Below are 20514 nucleotides of genomic sequence, written 5' to 3'. Positions count from 1 at the left end.
TGGTGTAGGGTAAAGGGTGTAGGGTAAAGGGTGTAGTGTAAAGAGTGTAGGGTAAAGGGTATAGGGTAAAGGGTGTAGTGTAAAGGGTGTAGGGTAAAGGGTATAGGGTAAATGGTGTAGGGTAAAGGGTGTAGGGTAAAGGGTGTAGGGTAAAGGGTTTAGGGTAAAGGGTGTAGCGTAAATGGTGTAGGGTAAAGGGTGTAGGGTAAAGGGTGTAGTGTAAAGGGTGTAGGGTAAAGGGTATAGGGTAAATGGTGTAGGGTAAAGGGTGTAGGGTAAAGGGTGTAGTGTAAAGGGTGTAGGGTAAAGGTTGTAGGGTAAATGGTGTAGGGTAAAGGGTGTAGGGTAAAGGGTGTAGTGTAAAGGGTGTAGGGTAAAGGGTATAGGGTAAATGGTGTAGGGTAAAGGGTGTAGGGTAAAGGGTGTAGTGTAAAGGGTGTAGGGTAAAGGGTGTAGGGTATAGGGTGTAGGGTAAAGGGGATAGGGTAAAGGGTGTAGGGTAAAGGGTGTAGCGTAAAGGGTGTAGGGTAAAGGGTGTAGGGTATAGGGTGTAGGGTAAAGGGGATAGGGTAAAGGGTGTAGGGTAAAGGGTGTAGCATAAATGGTGTAGGGTAAAGGGTGTAGGGTAAAGGGTATAGGGTAAAGGGTGTAGGGTAAAGGGTGTAGGGTAAAGGGTGTAGGGTAAATGGTGTAGGGTAAAGGGTGTAGGGTAAAGGGTGTAGTGTAAAGGGTGTAGGGTAAAGGGTATAGGGTAAATGGTGTAGGGTAAAGGGTAAAGGGTGTAGTGTAAAGGGTGTAGGGTAAAGGGTGTAGGGTATAGGGTGTAGGGTAAAGGGGATAGGGTAAAGGGTGTAGGGTAAAGGGTGTAGCATAAATGGTGTAGGGTAAAGGGTGTAGTGTAAAGGATGTAGCATAAATGGTGTAGGGTAAAGGGTGTAGGGTAAAGGGTATAGGGTAAAGGGTGTAGGGTAAAGGGTATAGGGTTAAGGGTATAGTGTAAAGGGTGTAGGGAAAAGGGTGTAGCGTAAATGGTGTAGGGAAAAGGGTATAGGGTAAAGGGTGTAGGGTAAAGGGTGTAGGGTAAATGGTGTAGGGAAAAGGGTATAGGGTAAAGGGTGTAGGGTAAAGGGTGTAGCGTAAATGTGGAGGGGTAAAGGGTATAGGGTAAAGGGTGTAGTGTAAAGGGTGTAGCGTAAAGGGTGTAGGGTAAAGGGTAAAGGAAGAAGGGTGTAGTGTATAGGTTAAAGGGTGTGAAGTGTTTAGGGTGAAGTGTTTAGGGTGTAGGGTGAAGTATTTAGGGTCTAGGGTGAAGTATTTATGGTGTAGGGTGAAGTGTTTAGGGAGTAGGCTGAAGTGTTTAGGGTGTAGGGAGTAGGGTGAAGTGTTTAGGGTGTAGGGTGAAGTGTTTAGGGAGTAGGGTGAAGTGTTTAGGGAGTAGGGTGAAGTGTTTAGGGAGTAGGGTGAAGGGTTTAGGGTGTAGGGTGAAGTGTTTAGGGTGTAGGGTGAAGTGTTTAGGGTGTAGTGTGCAGTGTTTAGGGTGTAGGGAGTAGGGTGAAGTGTTTAGGGTATAGGGTAAAGGGTGTAGGGCATAGGGTAAAGGGTGTAGGCTAAATGGTTTAGGGTGTAGGGTGAAGTGTTTAGGGTGTAGGGTGACGTGTTTAGGGTGTAGGGAGTAGGGTGAAGTGTTTAGGGTGTGAAGCGTTTAGGGTGTGAAGTGTTTAGGGTGTCGTTTTTAGGGTGTAGGGTGAAGTGTTTACGGTGTAGGGTGAAGTGTTTAGGGTGTAGGGAGAATTGTTCAGGGTGTAGGGTGAAGTGTTTTGGGTGTAGGGAGAATTGTTTAGGGTGTAGGGAGTAGGGTGAAGTATTTAGGGTGTAGGGTGTAGGGTGAAGTGTTTAGGGTGTAGGGGGTAGGGTGAAGTGTTTATGATATAGGGTATAGGGTGTAGGGTGTAGGGTAAAGGGTGTAGGGTAAATGGTTTAGGGTATAGGGAAAAGGGTGTAGGGTAAAGGGTGTAGGGTAAATGGTTTAGGGTAAAGGGTATAGGGTAAAGGGTGTAGGGTATAGGGTAAATGGTTTAGGGTGTAGGGTGACGTGTTTAGGGTGTAGGGAGTAGGGTGAAGTGTTTAGGGTGTAGGGGTTAGGGTAAAGGGTGTAGGGTAAATGGTTTAGGGTATAGGGAAAAGGGTGTAGGGTAAAGGGTGTAGGGTAAATGGTTTAGGGTAATGGGTGTAGGGTAAATGGTTTAGGGTAAAGGGTATAGGGTAAAGGGTATAGGGTAAAGGGTGTAGGGTAAATGGTTTAGGGTGTAGGGTGACGTGTTTAGGGTGTAGGGAGTAGGGTGAAGTGTTTAGGGTGTAGGGGTTAGGGTGAAGTGTTTAGGATGTTGGGTGAAGTGTTTAGGATGTGAAATGTTTAGGGTGTGAAGTGTTTAGGGTGTAGTGTTTATGGGTTTAGGGTGAAGTGTTTAGGGTTCAGGGTGAAGTGTTGAGGGTGTAGGGTGAAGTGTTTCGGGTTAGGGAGAATTGTTTAGGGTGTAGGGTGTAGGGTGAAGTGTTTTGGGTGTAGGAAGAATTGTTTAGGGTGTAGGGAGTAGGGTGAAGTGTTTAGGGTGTAGGGTGAAGTGTTTGGGGAGTAGGGTGAAGTGTTTAGGGTGTAGGGAGTAGGGTGAAGTGTTTAGGGTGTAGGGAGTAGGGTGAAGTGTTTAGGGTGTAGGGTGAAGTGATTAGGGAGTAGGGTGAAGTGTTTAGGGTGTAGGGTGAAGTGTTTAGGGTGTAGGGAGTAGGGTGAAGTGTTTAGGGTGTAGGGTGAAGTGTTTAGGGTGTAGGGTGAAGTGTTTAGGGTGTAGGGTGAAGTGTTTAGGGTGTAGGGTGAAGTGTCTAGGGTGTAGGGTGAAGTGTCTAGGGTGTAGGGAGTAGGGTGAAGTATTTAGGGTGTAGGGTGAAGTGTTTAGGGTGTAGGGAGTAGGGTGAAGTGTTTAGGGAGTAGGGTGAAGTGTTTATGGTATAGGGTAAAGGGTGTAGAGTATAGGGTATAGGGTGTAGGGTAAATGGTTTAGGGTATAGGGTAAAGGGTTTAGGGTAAAGGGTGTAGGGTATAGAGTGTAGGGTAAATGGTTTAGGGTATAGGGTAAAGGGTGTAGGGTATAGGGTAAAGGGTGTAGGGTAAATTGTTTAGGGTGTAGGGTGACGTGTTTAGGGTGTAGGGAGTAGGGTGAAGTCTTTAGGGTGTAGGGGTTAGGGTGAAGTGTTTAGGATGTTGGGTGAATTGTTTAGGATGTGAAGTGTTTAGGGTGTGAAGTGTTTAGGGTGTAGGGTTTAGGGTGAAGTGTTTAGGGTGTAGGGTGAAGTGTTTAGGGTGTAGGGTGAAGTGTTTTGGGTGTAGGGAGAATTGTTTAGGGTGTAGGGTGTAGGGTGAAGTGTTTCGGGTGTAGGAAGAATTGTTTAGGGTGTAGGGAGTAGGGTGAAGTATTTAGGGTGTAGGGTGAAGTATTTAGGGTGTAGGGTGAAGTGTTTAGGGAGTAGGGTGAAGTGTTTAGGGTGTAGGGAGTAGGGTGAAGTGTTTAGGGAGTAGGGTGAAGTGTTTAGGGTGTAGGGTGAAGTGTTTAGTGTGTAGGGTGAAGTGTTTAGGGTGTAGGGTGAAGTGTTTAGGGAGTAGGGTGAAGTGTTTAGGGAGTAGGGTAAAGGGTGTAGGGTAAATGGTTTAGGGTATAAGGAAAAGGGTGTAGGGTAAAGGGTGTAGGGTATAGGGTGTAGGGTAAATGGTTTAGGGTAAAGGGTATAGGGTAAAGGGTGTAGGGTATAGGGTAAAGGTGTAGGGTGAAGTCTTTAGGGTGTAGGGGTTAGGGTGAAGTGTTTAGGATGTTGGGTGAAGTGTTTAGGATGTGAAGTGTTTAGGGTGTGAAGTGTTTAGGGTGTAGTGTTTAGGGTTTAGGGTGAAGTGTTTAGGGTGTAGGGTGAAGTGTTTAGGGTGTAGGGTGAAGTGTTTCGGGTGTAGGAATAATTGTTTAGGGTGTAGGGTGTAGGGTGAAGTGTTTCGGGTGTAGGAAGAATTGTTTAGGGTGTAGGGAGTAGGGTGAAGTATTTAGGGTGTAGGGTGAAGTATTTAGGGTGTAGGGTGAAGTGTTTAGGGAGTAGGGTGAAGTGTTTAGGGTGTAGGGAGTAGGGTGAAGTGTTTAGGGAGTAGGGTGAAGTGTTTAGGGAGTAGGGTGAAGTGTTTAGGGTGTAGGGAGTAGGGTGAAGTGTTTAGGGAGTAGGGTGAAGTGTTTAGGGTGTAGGGTGAAGTGTTTAGTGTGTAGGGTGAAGTGTTTAGGGTGTAGGGTGAAGTGTTTAGGGAGTAGGGTGAAGTGTTTAGGGAGTAGGGTAAAGGGTGTAGGGTAAATGGTTTAGGGTATAAGGAAAAGGGTGTAGGGTAAAGGGTGTAGGGTATAGGGTGTAGGGTAAATGGTTTAGGGTAAAGGGTATAGGGTAAAGGGTGTAGGGTATAGGGTAAAGGTGTAGGGTGAAGTCTTTAGGGTGTAGGGGTTAGGGTGAAGTGTTTAGGATGTTGGGTGAAGTGTTTAGGATGTGAAGTGTTTAGGGTGTGAAGTGTTTAGGGTGTAGTGTTTAGGGTTTAGGGTGAAGTGTTTAGGGTGTAGGGTGAAGTGTTTAGGGTGTAGGGTGAAGTGTTTCGGGTGTAGGAATAATTGTTTAGGGTGTAGGGTGTAGGGTGAAGTGTTTCGGGTGTAGGAAGAATTGTTTAGGGTGTAGGGAGTAGGGTGAAGTATTTAGGGTGTAGGGTGAAGTATTTAGGGTGTAGGGTGAAGTGTTTAGGGAGTAGGGTGAAGTGTTTAGGGTGTAGGGAGTAGGGTGAAGTGTTTAGGGAGTAGGGTGAAGTGTTTAGGGTGTAGGGTGAAGTGTTTAGTGTGTAGGGTGAAGTGTTTAGGGTGTAGGGTGAAGTGTTTAGGGAGTAGGGTGAAGTGTTTAGGGAGTAGGGTAAAGGGTGTAGGGTAAATGGTTTAGGGTATAAGGAAAAGGGTGTAGGGTAAAGGGTGTAGGGTATAGGGTGTAGGGTAAATGGTTTAGGGTAAAGGGTATAGGGTAAAGGGTGTAGGGTATAGGGTAAAGGGTGTAGGGTAAATGGTTTAGGGTGTAGGGTGACGTGTTTAGGGTGTAGGGAGTAGGGTGAAGTGTTTAGGGTGTAGGGGTTAGGGTGTAGTGTTTATGGGTTTAGGGTGAAGTGTTTAGGGTTCATGGTGAAGTGTTGAGGGTGTAGGGTGAAGTGTTTCGGGTTAGGGAGAATTGTTTAGGGTGTAGGGTGTAGGGTGAAGTGTTTCGGGTGTAGGGAGTAGGGTGAAGTGTGTAGGGTGTAGGGTGAAGTGTTTAGGGAGTAGGGTGAAGTGTTTAGGGTGTAGGGAGTAGGGTGAAGTGTTTAGGGTGTAGGGTGAAGTGTTTAGGGTGTAGGGTGAAGTGTTTAGGGAGTAGGGTGAAGTGTTTAGGGTGTAGGGAGTAGGGTGAAGTGTTTAGGGTGTAGGGTGAAGTGTTTAGGGTGTAGGGTGAAGTGTTTAGGGTGTAGGGTGAAGTGTTTAGGGTGTAGGGTGAAGTGTCTAGGGTGTAGGGTGAAGTGTCTAGGGTGTAGGGTTAAGTGTTTCGGGTGTAGGGAGAATTGTTTAGGGTGTAGGGTGAAGTGTTTAGGGTGTAGGGAGTAGGGTGAAGTGTTTAGGGAGTAGGGTTAAGTGTTTATGGTATAGGGTAAAGGGTGTAGAGTATAGGGTGTAGGGTAAAGGGTGTAGGGTAAATGGTTTAGGGTATAGGGTAAAGGGTTTAGGGTAAAGGGTGTAGGGTATAGGGTGTAGGGTAAATGGTTTAGGGTATAGGGTAAAGGGTGTAGGGTATAAGGTAAAGGGTGTAGGGTAAATGGTTTAGGGTATAGGGTGTAGGGTGACGTGTTTAGGGTGTAGGGAGTAGGGTGAAGTCTTTAGGGTGTAGGGGTTAGGGTGAAGTGTTTAGGATGTTGGGTGAAGTGTTTAGGATGTGAAATGTTTAGGGTGTGAAGTGTTTAGGGTGTAGTGTTTAGGGTTTAGGGTGAAGTGTTTAGGGTGTAGGGTGAAGTGTTTAGGGTGTAGGGTGAAGTGTTTCGGGTGTAGGGAGAATTGTTTAGGGTGTAGGGTGTAGGGTGAAGTGTTTTGGGTGTAGGAAGAATTGTTTAGGGTGTAGTGAGTAGGGTGAAGTATTTAGGGTGTAGGGTGAAGTATTTAGGGTGTAGGGTGAAGTGTTTAGGGAGTAGGGTGAAGTGTTTAGGGTGTAGGGAGTAGGGTGAAGTGTTTAGGGAGTAGGGTGAAGTGTTTAGGGTGTAGGGTGAAGTGTTTAGTGTGTAGGGTGAAGTGTTTAGGGTGTAGGGTGAAGTGTTTAGGGAGTAGGGTGAAGTGTTTAGGGAGTAGGGTGAAGTGTCTAGGGTGTAGGGTGAAGTGTTTAGGGTGTAGGGTGAAGTGTTTAGGGTGTAGGGTGAAGTGTTTAGGGTGTAGGGAGTAGGGTGAAGTGTTTAGGGTGTAAGGTGAAGTGTTTAGTGTGTAGGGTGAAGTGTTTAGGGTGAAATGTTTAGGGAGTAGGGTGAAATGTTTAGGGTGTAGGGTGAAGTGTTTAGGGTGTAGGGTGAAGTGTCTAGGGTGTAGTGTGAAGTGTTTAGGGTGTAGGGTGAAGTGTTTAGGGTGTAGGGTGAAGTGTTTAGGGTGTAGGGTGAAGTGTCTAGGGTGTAGGGTGAAGTATTTAGGGTGTAGGGTGAAGTGTTTAGGGAGTAGGGTGAAGTGTTTAGGGAGTAGGGTGAAGTGTTTAGGGTGTAGGGTGAAGTGTTTAGTGTGTAGGGTGAAGTGTTTAGGGTGTAGGGTGAAGTGTTTAGGGAGTAGGGTGAAGTGTTTAGGGAGTAGGGTGAAGTGTCTAGGGTGTACGGTGAAGTGTTTAGGGTGTAGGGTGAAGTGTTTAGGGTGTAGGGTGAAGTGTTTAGGGTGTAGGGAGTAGGGTGAAGTGTTTAGGGTGTAGGGTGAAGTGTTTAGTGTGTAGGGTGAAGTGTTTAGGGTGAAATGTTTAGGGAGTAGGGTGAAATGTTTAGGGTGTAGGGTGAAGTGTTTAGGGTGTAGGGTGAAGTGTCTAGGGTGTAGTGTGAAGTGTTTAGGGTGTAGGGTGAAGTGTTTAGGGTGTTGGGTGAAGTGTTTAGGGTGTAGGGTGAAGTGTCTAGGGTGTAGGGTGAAGTGTCTAGGGTGTAGGGTGAAGTGTTTAGGGTGTAGGGTGAAGTGTTTAGGGTGTAGGGTGAAGTGTTTAGGGTGTAGGGTGAAGTGTTTAGGGTGTAGGGTGAAGTGTACCCGCGGGGCTGGAAGTCAGTCTCTCCCTCTCGCGTCCGACGGACCAGTGATGCGTTTCCTGGCGGCTCGGGGTTGGTGGACATGATGCTGTCGTTACGGTAGCGCAGCTAAACACAGGTTACCATGACAACACACAGGTAAGGGGGTGCAGGTGTGTCAAATCAAATATAAATCTACTTGATTTTCACATGCGTCAAATACACTTTACCGTGCTTACAAGCCCTTTCTCGACAAAAGTACCGTGAAACGCTTACTAACAAGCCCTCCTATACAAGGAGTACCAGTACTGAGTCAATGTGCAGGGGTACCAGGTAGTTGAGGTAATAACATGGGGTACCGGTACTGAGTCAGGTAGTTGTAGGTAATATAATGTAGGTAGGGGTAAAGGGACTAGTCAGGATAGATAATAAACAGAGTAACAGCAGTGTTGGCAGTTGAGGTAATATGTGTGTGTGTGTGTGTGTGTGTGTGTCTGTGTGTGTGTGTGTGTGTGTGTGTGTGTGTGTGTGTGTGTGTGTGTGTGTGTGTGTGTGTGTGTGTGTGCTCAGCAGTCTTGGGGGTCAATGTAAACAGTCTGGTAGCCATTTGATGAGCTGCTCAGCAGTCTTGGGGGTCAATGTAAACAGCCTGGTGTGTGTGTGTGTGTGTGTGTGTAGACTCACCATGGTAGCCTTGCTGGGCAGCTCTGTGTTGGGGCGGATGGGGAAGGGGGAGTGGGAAGGGGAGGGGGGACATGTGCTGCTCAGGGTCAGGGTTAGGTTACTCTCTGACATCATCACATCTGGAGACGCTCCACCACCAGCTGAACACACACACACGCACACACACACACACACACCTTTCTTTCTCAATATTTTCCCATATGGATGCCAATATGCCTGTGGGCCTTCCAGGCCCATGTTGAGCATCTAATGATGACCTGCCATATGTTTAGTACCTGCACGGAGAATGTCCTCTGTGTTGATTGGCGGGTCCAGAGTTTTGGGGGTGGAGACTGGAGACTTCACTCTGGTAATCTACACAGCACAAACACAGTGTTGTGGGTGGGTGGGTGGGTGTGTGGGTGTGTGTGTGTGTGTGTGTGTGTGTGTGTGTGTGTGTGTGTGTGAGTGTGTGTGTGTGTGCTGACCACTGCTTTCAGGTTGGGTCGTCTCTTGAGGCGGGGTTCTGGAAGGAAGAACTTCTCCTCTGGCGACTCGTCACTGGAGCACTCTGATTGGCCAAGAGATTTAGGCTCCTCCCCCATCACCTGAGCAATGACAGTTGGGGGGATGTCTCTGGGCAAACTCTGAAAGAGAGAGAGAGAGAGATACAGAGAAATGCGCGTGTGTGTGTGTGTGTGTGTGTGTGTGTGTGTGTGTGCGTGCGTGCGTGCGTGCACGTGTGTGTGTGTTACCTGGTCCATAGCAGTATCTTTCGATAGGCGTCTCAGTCTGGACTCCAAAGTGACGATCTTAGCATCTTTATGAACAATCACTATGTGCAGCTCATCACTCCTCTCCTCCAACTCTCTGATCTACACACACACACACACACACACACACACACACACACACACACACACACACACACACACACACACATACACACACACACACACACACACACACACACACAGAGAGAGAGAGAGAGGTGTGTCACAAAACAGGACACCAAATTAGCAAATGTTGATAAGAATTCAGATGAACTAATTTAATCCTAATCAGACACACCAAGAAATCTGACTGCCGATAGGTTGTTATCACGGTGGGAGGCCGTTCCCTCTTATGCCCTGGGGCTGCAGGGTAGCCTAGCGGTTAGAGAGTTGGGCTGGTAACCGATAGGTTGTTAACAAGGTGGGAGGCCGTTCCCTCTCTTGCCCTGGGGCAGCAGGGTAGCCTAGTGGTTAGAGCGTTGGGCCGGTAACCGATAGGTTGTTATCACGGTGGGAGGCCGTTCCCTCTCTTGCCCTGGGGCGGCAGGGTAGCCTAGTGGTTAGAGCGTTGGGCCGGTAACCGATAGGTTGTTATCACGGTGGGAGGCCGTTCCCTCTCTTGCCCTGGGGCTGCAGGGTAGCCTAGTGGTTAGAGCGTTGGGCCGGTAACCGATAGGTTGTTATCACGGTGGGAGGCCGTTCCCTCTCTTGCCCTGGGGCGGCAGGGTAGCCTAGTGGTTAGAGCGTTGGGCCAGTAACCGATAGGTTGTTATCACGGTGGGAGGCCGTTCCCTCTCTTGCCCTGGGGCTGCAGGGTAGCCTAGTGGTTAGAGCGTTGGGCCGGTAACCGATAGGTTGTTATCACGGTGGGAGGCCGTTCCCTCTCTTGCCCTGGGGCGGCAGGGTAGCCTAGTGGTTAGAGCGTTGGGCCGGTAACCGATAGGTTGTTATCACGGTGGGAGGCCGTTCCCTCTCTTGCCCTGGGGCTGCAGGGTAGCCTAGTGGTTAGAGCGTTGGGCCGGTAACCGATAGGTTGTTAACACAGCCGTTCCCTCTCTTGCCCTGGGGCGGCAGGGTAGCCTAGTGGTTAGAGCGTTGGGCCGGTAACCGATAGGTTGTTATCACGGTGGGAGGCCGTTCCCTCTCTTGCCCTGGGGCTGCAGGGTAGCCTAGTGGTTAGAGCGTTGGGCCGGTAACCGATAGGTTGTTAACACAGCCGTTCCCTCTCTTGCCCTGGGGCGGCAGGGTAGCCTAGTGGTTAGAGCGTTGGGCCGGTAACCGATAGGTTGTTATCACGGTGGGAGGCCGTTCCCTCTCTTGCCCTGGGGCTGCAGGGTAGCCTAGTGGTTAGAGCGTTGGGCCGGTAACCGATAGGTTGTTAACACAGCCGTTCCCTCTCTTGCCCTGGGGCTGCAGGGTAGCCTAGTGGTTAGAGCGTTGGGCCGGTAACCGATAGGTTGTTAACACAGCCGTTCCCTCTCTTGCCCTGGGGCTGCAGGGTAGCCTAGTGGTTAGAGCGTTGGGCCGGTAACCGATAGGTTGTTATAACGGTGGGAGGCCGTTCCCTCTCTTGCCCTGGGGCGGCAGGGTAGCCTAGTGGTTAGAGCGTTGGGCCGGTAACCGATAGGTTGTTATCACGGTGGGAGGCCGTTCCCTCTCTTGCCCTGGGGCTGCAGGGTAGCCTAGTGGTTAGAGCGTTGGGCCGGTAACCGATAGGTTGTTATCACGGTGGGAGGCCGTTCCCTCTCTTGCCCTGGGGCTGCAGGGTAGCCTAGTGGTTAGAGCGTTGGGCCGGTAACCGATAGGTTGTTAACACAGCCGTTCCCTCTCTTGCCCTGGGGTTTATACTTGTAGAAACGCAATGTTTGAATAAGAATGATAAGAATTCAGATGAACTAATTTAATCCTAATCAGACACACCAAGAAATCTGACTGCCGATAGGTTGTTATCACGGTGGGAGGCCGTTCCCTCTTATGCCCTGGGGCAGCAGGGTAGCCTAGCGGTTAGAGAGTTGGGCTGGTAACCGATAGGTTGTTAACAAGGTGGGAGGCCGTTCCCTCTCTTGCCCTGGGGCAGCAGGGTAGCCTAGTGGTTAGAGCGTTGGGCCGGTAACCGATAGGTTGTTATCACGGTTGGAGGCCGTTCCCTCTCTTGCCCTGGGGCGGCAGGGTAGCCTAGTGGTTAGAGCGTTGGGCCGGTAACCGATAGGTTGTTATCACGGTGGGAGGCCGTTCCCTCTCTTGCCCTGGGGCTGCAGGGTAGCCTAGTGGTTAGAGCGTTGGGCCGGTAACCGATAGGTTGTTATCACGGTGGGAGGCCGTTCCCTCTCTTGCCCTGGGGCGGCAGGGTAGCCTAGTGGTTAGAGCGTTGGGCCAGTAACCGATAGGTTGTTATCACGGTGGGAGGCCGTTCCCTCTCTTGCCCTGGGGCTGCAGGGTAGCCTAGTGGTTAGAGCGTTGGGCCGGTAACCGATAGGTTGTTATCACGGTGGGAGGCCATTCCCTCTCTTGCCCTGGGGCTGCAGGGTAGCCTAGTGGTTAGAGCGTTGGGCCGGTAACCGATAGGTTGTTATCACGGTGGGAGGCCGTTCCCTCTCTTGCCCTGGGGCTGCAGGGTAGCCTAGTGGTTAGAGCGTTGGGCCGGTAACCGATAGGTTGTTATCACGGTGGGAGGCCGTTCCCTCTCTTGCCCTGGGGCTGCAGGGTAGCCTAGTGGTTAGAGCGTTGGGCCGGTAACCGATAGGTTGTTATCACGGTGGGAGGCCGTTCCCTCTCTTGCCCTGGGGCTGCAGGGTAGCCTAGTGGTTAGAGCGTTGGGCCGGTAACCGATAGGTTGTTATCACGGTGGGAGGCCGTTCCCTCTCTTGCCCTGGGGCTGCAGGGTAGCCTAGTGGTTAGAGCGTTGGGCCGGTAACCGATAGGTTGTTATCACGGTGGGAGGCCGTTCCCTCTCTTGCCCTGGGGCTGCAGGGTAGCCTAGTGGTTAGAGCGTTGGGCCGGTAACCGATAGGTTGTTAACACAGCCGTTCCCTCTCTTGCCTTGGGGCGGCAGGGTAGCCTAGTGGTTAGAGCGTTGGGCCGGTAACCGATAGGTTGTTATCACGGTGGGAGGCCGTTCCCTCTCTTGCCCTGGGGCTGCAGGGTAGCCTAGTGGTTAGAGCGTTGGGCCGGTAACCGATAGGTTGTTATCACGGTGGGAGGCCGTTCCCTCTCTTGCCCTGGGGCTGCAGGGTAGCCTAGTGGTTAGAGCGTTGGGCCGGTAACCGATAGGTTGTTAACACAGCCGTTCCCTCTCTTGCCCTGGGGTTTATACTTGTAGAAATGCAATGTTTGAATAAGAATGATAAGAATTCAGATGAACTAATTTAATCCTAATCAGACACACCAAGAAATCTGACTGCCGATAGGTTGTTATCACGGTGGGAGGCCGTTCCCTCTTATGCCCTGGGGCAGCAGGGTAGCCTAGCGGTTAGAGAGTTGGGCTGGTAACCGATAGGTTGTTAACAAGGTGGGAGGCCGTTCCCTCTCTTGCCCTGGGGCAGCAGGGTAGCCTAGTGGTTAGAGCGTTGGGCCGGTAACCGATAGGTTGTTATCACGGTGGGAGGCCGTTCCCTCTCTTGCCCTGGGGCGGCAGGGTAGCCTAGTGGTTAGAGCGTTGGGCCGGTAACCGATAGGTTGTTATCACGGTGGGAGGCCGTTCCCTCTCTTGCCCTGGGGCTGCAGGGTAGCCTAGTGGTTAGAGCGTTGGGCCGGTAACCGATAGGTTGTTATCACGGTGGGAGGCCGTTCCCTCTCTTGCCCTGGGGCGGCAGGGTAGCCTAGTGGTTAGAGCGTTGGGCCAGTAACCGATAGGTTGTTATCACGGTGGGAGGCCGTTCCCTCTCTTGCCCTGGGGCTGCAGGGTAGCCTAGTGGTTAGAGCGTTGGGCCGGTAACCGATAGGTTGTTATCACGGTGGGAGGCCATTCCCTCTCTTGCCCTGGGGCTGCAGGGTAGCCTAGTGGTTAGAGCGTTGGGCCGGTAACCGATAGGTTGTTATCACGGTGGGAGGCCGTTCCCTCTCTTGCCCTGGGGCTGCAGGGTAGCCTAGTGGTTAGAGCGTTGGGCCGGTAACCGATAGGTTGTTAACACGGTGGGAGGCCGTTCCCTCTCTTGCCCTGGGGCTGCAGGGTAGCCTAGTGGTTAGAGCGTTGGGCCGGTAACCGATAGGTTGTTATCACGGTGGGAGGCCGTTCCCTCTCTTGCCCTGGGGCTGCAGGGTAGCCTAGTGGTTAGAGCGTTGGGCCGGTAACCGATAGGTTGTTAACACAGCCGTTCCCTCTCTTGCCCTGGGGCGGCAGGGTAGCCTAGTGGTTAGAGCGTTGGGCCGGTAACCGATAGGTTGTTATCACGGTGGGAGGCCGTTCCCTCTCTTGCCCTGGGGCTGCAGGGTAGCCTAGTGGTTAGAGCGTTGGGCCGGTAACCGATAGGTTGTTATCACGGTGGGAGGCCGTTCCCTCTCTTGCCCTGGGGCTGCAGGGTAGCCTAGTGGTTAGAGCGTTGGGCCGGTAACCGATAGGTTGTTATCACGGTGGGAGGCCGTTCCCTCTCTTGCCCTGGGGTTTATACTTGTAGAAACGCAATGTTCGGCAGTGACCAACTACTTGACTTTGAGCCAATCAGAGAGCACGAACGTCCACTCAGGGGATCTCACTGGAGTGACAAGAAAAAGGGAAAGGAGGGTGCTTTTCCCAGGGTGCTCCTCCCCTCTTTTCATCCAAAAACCAGACAACTTCATGTTGTTTTCAAGAGTCTTTACATATTTTACATCAAGCTACGGAGTTTGGTGCTTGAAGGATTTGTGTTAGGTTTTATAATGTGCACTAGCTCATTACATTAGTTAGCTAGCTAATATTAGCTTGCTAATTGAACCAGGAAGTTACACACACACTTCATATGAAACCAATGGGCTGGTGAGTGCAGCACAATGCACACAACACAAAGTGCTGTACCAAGCTAGCTATCTAACAAGATGATGAAGAAATAATTTAATTCACTCTCCATTATCCCATACTGTCAGTGCCAGTTCGCTTGCTAGCTAATGTTAGCTTAACGGTTAGCATCACCATTTGCCAGTAGCACAAAGTAGCCAGCTTCTCCACAGACTCTCGGCAGCTTACAGGCAGCTGCTTCATTCAAGACAAAATATTTAAGTGGCTTTGAACGGGGTATGGTAGTAGGTGCCAGGTGCACCGGTTTGTGTCAAGAACTGCAACACTGCTGGGTTTTTCACGCTGAACAGTTTCCTGTGTGTATCAAGAATGGTCCACCACTCAATGGACATCCAGCCAACTGTGTTAAACATTGGAGTCATCATGGGCCAGCATCCCACCTTGTAGAGTCCATGCCACAACGAATTGAGGCTGTTCTGAGGGTAAAATGGGGAGGCATCAGAGAGTTAGAGGGGGTTAACAGCGTTGATGTTGAGGAAGGAGATGAGGCATCTGTCAATGTTGTGGGGTGAGTATGAGGGAAGAGAGACATGACGGATCTTGTTGTCAGACTATGGGAACAGGGAGGGGGTCAGACTGTGGGAACAGGGAGGGAGTCAGACTGTCTGAACAGGGAGAGGATCAGACTGTGGGAACAGGGAGGGAGTCAGACTGTGGGAACAGGGAGGGGGTCAGACTGTGGGAACAGGGAGAGGATCAGACTGTGGGAACAGGGAGGGGATCAGACTGTGGGAACAGGGAGGGGGTCAGACTGTGGGAACAGGGAGAGGATCAGACTGTGGGAACAGGGAGAGGATCAGACTGTGGGAACAGGGAGGGGGTCAGACTGTGGGAACAGGGAGAGGATCAGACTGTGGGAACAGGGAGGGGGTCAGACTGTGGGAACAGGGAGAGGATCAGACTGTGGGAACAGGGAGGGAGGGGGTCAGACTGTGGGAACAGGGAGGGGGTCAGACTGAAGGAACAGGGAGGGGGTCAGACTGTGGGAACAGGGAGGGGGTCAGACTGTGGGAACAGGGAGGGGATCAGACTGTGGGAACAGGGAGGGGGTCAGACTGAAGGAACAGTAACCCTAACCCTAGCTAGCTAGGTTGTAACAGTCCCACAGTAACCCTAACCCAAGCTAGCTAGGTTGTAACAGTCCCACAGTAACCCTAACCCTAGATAGCTAGGTTGAAACAGTCCCACAGTAAACCTAACCCAAGCTAGCTAGGTTGTAACAGTCCCACAGTAACCCTAACCCAAGCTAGCTAGGTTGTAACAGTCCCACAGTAACCCTAACCCTAACCCAAGCTAGCTAGGTTGTAACAGTCCCACAGTAACCCTAACCCAAGCTAGCTAGGTTGTAACAGTCCCACAGTAACCCTAACCCTAACCCAAGCTAGCTAGGTTGTAACAGTCCCACAGTAACCCTAACCCTAACCAAAGCTAGCTAGGTTGTAACAGTCCCACAGTAACCCTAACCCAAGCTAGCTAGGTTGTAACAGTCCCACAGTAACCCTAACCCTAACCAAAGCTAGCTAGGTTGTAACAGTCCCACAGTAACCCTAACCCAAGCTAGCTAGGTTGTAACAGTCCCACAGTAACCCTAACCCTAGCTAGCTTGGTTGTAACAGTCCCACAGTAACCCTAACCCAAGCTAGCTAGGTTGTAACAGTCCCACAGTAACCCTAACCTTAACCAAAGCTAGCTAGGTTGTAACAGTCCCACAGTAACCCTAACCCAAGCTAGCTAGGTTGTAACAGTCCCACAGTAACCCTAACCCTAACCCAAGCTAGCTAGGTTGTAACAGTCCCACAGTAACCCTAACCCTAAGCCAAGCTAGCTAGGTTGTAACAGTCCCACAGTAACCCTAACCCAAGCTAGCTAGGTTGTAACAGTCCCACAGTAACCCTAACCCTAGCTAGCTAGGTTGTAACAATCCCACAGTAACCCTAACCCAAGCTAGCTAGGTTGTAAATGTCCCACAACTCCAGGAGGAGTTTACTTCACAAAACAACTGGCGAAAAGTAGACAAAACAAACACTTCAGGAAAACAAACAAATCAAGTTCATGAGTAAATACTGTTCGCTAACTCTAACTCACCTGTTTCCTGTACTTGTCTTTATCAACCAGACCCTGAGAGAATTGGTGCTGGGCTTCATCTCTGGCTCGGAACGCCTGCACACACACGCACGCACGCACGCACGCACGCACACACACACACACACACACACACACACACACACACACACACACACACACACACACACCATCATTATACAGCTGGAGGAGGTGGAGAAGGAGAGAGACCAGGTAACACACACACACACACTGTTTACAATGCTTGACACAAGATGTCTCTGTTATTGTTGTTGTTGTCTGCGTGTCTGTCTCTCTCTCTCTCTCTCTCTCTCTCTCTCTCTCTCTGTGTGTGTGTGTGTGTGTGTGTGTGTGTGTGTGTGTGTGTGTGTGTGTGTGTGTGTGTGTGTGTGTGTGTTACCTGGTCTCTCTCCTTCTCCACCTCCTCCAGCTGTATAATGATGGTGTTCATCCTGTTTCTGTACATCTCACAGTCCTTCTGTAGTGTAGAGCTCCTGAGCTCCAGATCCTCTTTCTCCTCAAGGTACTAGACACACACACACACACACACACACACACACACGTCAGGATCAGGGACTAGGGGTTGAATCACAATTCAGAAATGATACAGACAGAAGTCAAGTAGACTCAGTTGATTCAACTTAAATATCAACCAGATGCAGGATTTCTAGTAAACTCAACACTAGATTCTAATTCGCTCAGCACTAGATTCTAATTCGCTCAGCACTAGATTCTAATTCGCTCAACACTAGATTCTAATTCGCTCAGCACTAGATTCTAATTCGCTCAGCACTAGATTCTAATTCGCTCAACACTAGATTCTAATTCGCTCAGCACTAGATTCTAATTCGCTCAGCGCTAGATTCTAATTCGCTCAGCACTAGATTCTAATTCGCTCAGCACTAGATTCTAATTCGCTCAGCACTAGATTCTAATTCGCTCAGCGCTAGATTCTAATTCGCTCAGCACTAGATTCTAATTCGCTCAGCACTAGATTCTAATTCGCTCAGCACTAGATTCTAATTCGCTCAACACTAGATTCTAATTCGCTCAGCACTAGATTCTAATTCGCTCAGCGCTAGATTCTAATTCGCTCAGCACTAGATTCTAATTCGCTCAGCACTAGATTCTAATTCGCTCAGCACTAGATTCTAATTCGCTCAGCACTAGATTCTAATTCGCTCAGCGCTAGATTCTAATTCGCTCAGCACTAGATTCTAATTCGCTCAGCACTAGATTCTAATTCGCTCAGCACTAGATTCTAATTCGCTCAGCGCTAGATTCTAATTCGCTCAGCACTAGATTCTAATTCGCTCAGCACTAGATTCTAATTCGCTCAGCACTAGATTCTAATTCGCTCAACACTAGATTCTAATTCGCTCAGCACTAGATTCTAATTCGCTCAGCACTAGATTCTAATTCGCTCAACCCTAGATTCTAATTCGCTCAGCGCTAGATTCTAATTCGCTCAGCGCTAGATTCTAATTCGCTCAGCACTAGATTCTAATTCGCTCAGCACTAGATTCTAATTCGCTCAGCACTAGATTCTAATTCGCTCAGCACTAGATTCTAATTCGCTCAGCACTAGATTCTAATTCGCTCAACACTAGATTCTAATTCACTCAACCCTAGATTCTAATTCGCTCAACACTAGATTCTAATTCACTCAACCCTAGATTCTAATTCGCTCAGCACTAGATTCTAATTCTGTCACGTTCTGACCTTTATTTCCTTTGTTTTGTCATTATTTAGTATGGTCAGGGCGTGAGTTGGGTGGGCAGTCTATGTTTGATTTTCTATGATTTGGGATTTCTATGTTTCGGCCGAGTATGGTTCTCAATCAGAGGCAGGTGTCATTAGTTGTCTCTGATTGAGAATCATACTTAGGTAGCCTGGGTTGCACTGTTTGTTTGTGGGTGATTGTCTATGTTGATGGCTTGTTTCAGCGCAGCTCGCATTAGCTTTACGGTTGTTATTTTGTTTACTGTTTTTGTATAGTGTTTCAGTGTTCAGTGTTTTCTTTATTAAAATTCATGATGAACACATATCATGCCGTATTTTGGTCCTCCGATCCTTCTCGCCTCTCCTCTTCAGATGAAGAGGAGGACGACCGTGACAAATTTGCTCAGCACTAGATTCTAATTCGCTCAGCACTAGATTCTAATTCGCTCAGCACTTGATTCTAATTCGCTCAGCACTAGATTCTAATTCGCTCAACACTAGATTCTAATTCGCTCAGCTCTAGATTCTAATTCGCTCAGCACTAGATTCTAATTCGCTCAGCACTAGATTCTAATTCGCTCAGCACTAGATTCTAATTCGCTCAGCACTAGATTCTAATTCGCTCAAAATTGTTCCATCTGTGAGGTGCACTTTTCAATGAACTTGTTGAGTGAAATTACTAATTCATGTTTGCTCAATGCTACTTAAAACCACACCCATCATTATCATATTTCCCAGCATTCTGTATTGCAGGTTGATTTTCAGAATTGTTTGTTTCAATACCTGTACTGTTTTATGTTCATTGACTACTTGATTAGTCTTGTGCTACAAAAGGTAAACAACACACTGTATTTCTAAACTAATCCAATCTGTTGGTAGTTGCACATATAGTACCTGTTACTAAGACGGTTGATCCAGTTCAGATGAATGAGGTACTCTCATCAGTCAATCTTCCCTACCCCGGCAGTCATTCTGAATGCAGTTGTCAATTGTTGGATAACCTCAGTCTGGCTGTATTCCAGTAGGAATTACACATCACTTTGCAAGCCAGAAATATGTGACTTGCAGGCTTGATGTGGCTTGTAAACCAGGAGTTTCAGAACACTGTTAGGGTGTGACTCTCAAAGGAAGGCCTAATGATACAATATACTGTATGTCATGCACTGTATGTACTGTATGTATTGACATAATTCATATTGAGAATGTACAGTATATTGGTTCAGAAATAGAAATCCTACTGCAGCTGGTTGCCTTGATATTTTGAGTTTGCTCAACATCTTTTTTCCCCTGTGTGTGTATAACCTGATACTACTATAATACTACTATAATAACTTTGTCTCGTAGCTCCTCAGCCTGCCGTATCTCCTCATGCAAGTTGTACAGTAATACTACTATAGTACTACTATAATACTACTATAATAACCTTGTCTCGTAGCTCCTCAGCCTGCCGTATCTCCTCATGCAGGTTGTACAGTAATACTACTATAGTACTACTATAATACTACTATAATAACCTTGTCTCGTAGCTCCTCCGCCTGCCGTATCTCCTCATGCAGGTTGTACAGTCTGTTGACCAGGTCTTGTCTGTCTTCTAACGCCTCCTGGCGGTCGTGTTCCAGAATGTCCAGGATCGCCTTGTCAGACGCAGGCAGAGGCCCTGGCTACACACGCACACACACAAACACACACACACACGCAGACGCACACACACACACATGCACAAACACACACACATGCACACAAACACACACATGCACACACACGTGCACACACACGTGCACACACACGTGCACACACACACATCCAGGGGAGAAAGTAGAATGAATGCATCATTTGGATTCCCAAAGTTAAATAAATAAAGGTTATAGGCTAAGGGTTAAGGGTTAGGGGTTAGGGGTTAAGGGTAGGGGTTAAGGGTTAAGGGGTTTGGGTTAAGAGTTTGGGGTTGGGGGTTTGGGGTTAAGGGTTATGGGTAGGGGTAACGGGTAGGGGTTAGGGGTTAAGGGTAGGGGTTAAGGGTTAGGGGTTTGGGTTAAGAGTTTGGGGTTGGGGGTTTGGGTTTAGTGGTTAAGGGTTATGGGTAGGGGTTAAGGGTTAAAGGTAGGGGTAAGGGTTATGGGTATGGGTTAAGGGTAGGGGTTAGGGGTTACGGGTAGGAGTTAGGGGTTACGGGTAGGGGTTAGGGGTTAAGGGTAGGGGTTAAGGGTTCGGGTTAGGGGTTTGGGTTAAGAGTTTGGGGTTTGGGGTTAGTGGTTAAGGGTTATGGGTAGGGGTTAAGGATAGGGGTTAGGGGTTAAGGGTTATGGGTAGGGGTTAAGGATTATGGGTAGGGGTTAAGGGTTAAGGATTATGGGTAGGAGTTAAGGGTTAAGGGTAGGTGTTAGGGGGTAGGGGTAAAGGGGTTACGGGTAGGGGTTAGGGGTTAAGGGTAGGGGTTTGCGTTAAGAGTTTGGAGTTGGGGTTAGTGGTTAGGGTTAAGGGTAGGAGTTAGGGGTTAAGGGTAGGGTTTGGGTTAAGAGTTTGGGGTTGGGCGTTGGGGGTTAAGGGTTAAGGGTAGGGGTTTGGGTTAAGAGTTAGGGGTTGGGGATTGGGGGTTAGGGTTAAGGGTTTGGGGTTAAGGGTTAAGGGTTTGGGGTTGGGGGTTAAGGGTTTAGGGTTAAAGGGTTTGGGGTTGGTTGTTAGTGGTTAGGGTTAAGGGTAGGAGTTTGGGTTAAGAGTTAGGGTTTAAGGGTTTGGGGGTAGGGGTTAGGGGTTAAGGGTTAAGGGTTTGGGGTTGGGGGTTAAGGGTAGGGGTTAAGGGTTAGGGATTTGGGTTAAGGGTTAGGGGTTAGGGGTTAAGGATTAGGGTAGGGTTAAGGGTTTGGGGTTGGGGGTTAAGGGTTTGGGTTAAGAGTTTGGGGTTGGGGGTTAGTGGTTAGGGTTAAGGGTAGGGTTTGGGTTAAGAGTTTGGGGTTGGGCGTTGGGGGTTAAGGGTT

The 20514-nt window shown here is 49.1% G+C and overlaps 1 protein-coding gene across 6 annotated transcripts in view; it reads right to left on the bottom strand.

Annotated features, from left to right (window-relative positions):
• Positions 1-20514, bottom strand: part of card11 (caspase recruitment domain family, member 11) — a 98077-nt gene that overhangs the window by 40606 nt on the left and 36957 nt on the right. For 3 of the 6 annotated variants that reach the window (XR_016486154.1, XR_016486153.1, XM_090197989.1), the window contains exons 7-14: positions 19054-19200; positions 16218-16343; positions 15821-15895; positions 8728-8847; positions 8461-8619; positions 8269-8347; positions 7994-8133; positions 7332-7438 (exon numbers count right to left, since the gene is read on the bottom strand). Coding sequence is in view for 4 of the 6 variants with exons in the window: in XM_090197989.1 (XP_090054115.1) it covers positions 7332-7438; positions 7994-8133; positions 8269-8347; positions 8461-8619; positions 8728-8847; positions 15821-15895; positions 16218-16343; positions 19054-19200 (953 nt within the window). In the remaining 2 variants the exon portion in view is untranslated. Of the gene's footprint in view, positions 1-7331; positions 7439-7993; positions 8134-8268; positions 8348-8460; positions 8620-8727; positions 8848-15820; positions 15896-16217; positions 16344-18962; positions 19201-20514 lie in introns of those variants that run through there. The other 3 variants (XM_090197990.1, XM_090197992.1, XM_090197993.1) reach the window with 3 other exon arrangements.

Source organism: Oncorhynchus mykiss, chromosome 13 (assembly GCF_057628025.1).
Source record: "Oncorhynchus mykiss isolate SJ-2025 chromosome 13, ASM5762802v1, whole genome shotgun sequence".
NCBI lineage: Eukaryota > Metazoa > Chordata > Actinopteri > Salmoniformes > Salmonidae > Oncorhynchus > Oncorhynchus mykiss.
The sequence above is the reverse complement of the archived record's forward strand: the minus strand, read 5'-3'. Positions and strand labels throughout refer to the sequence as shown.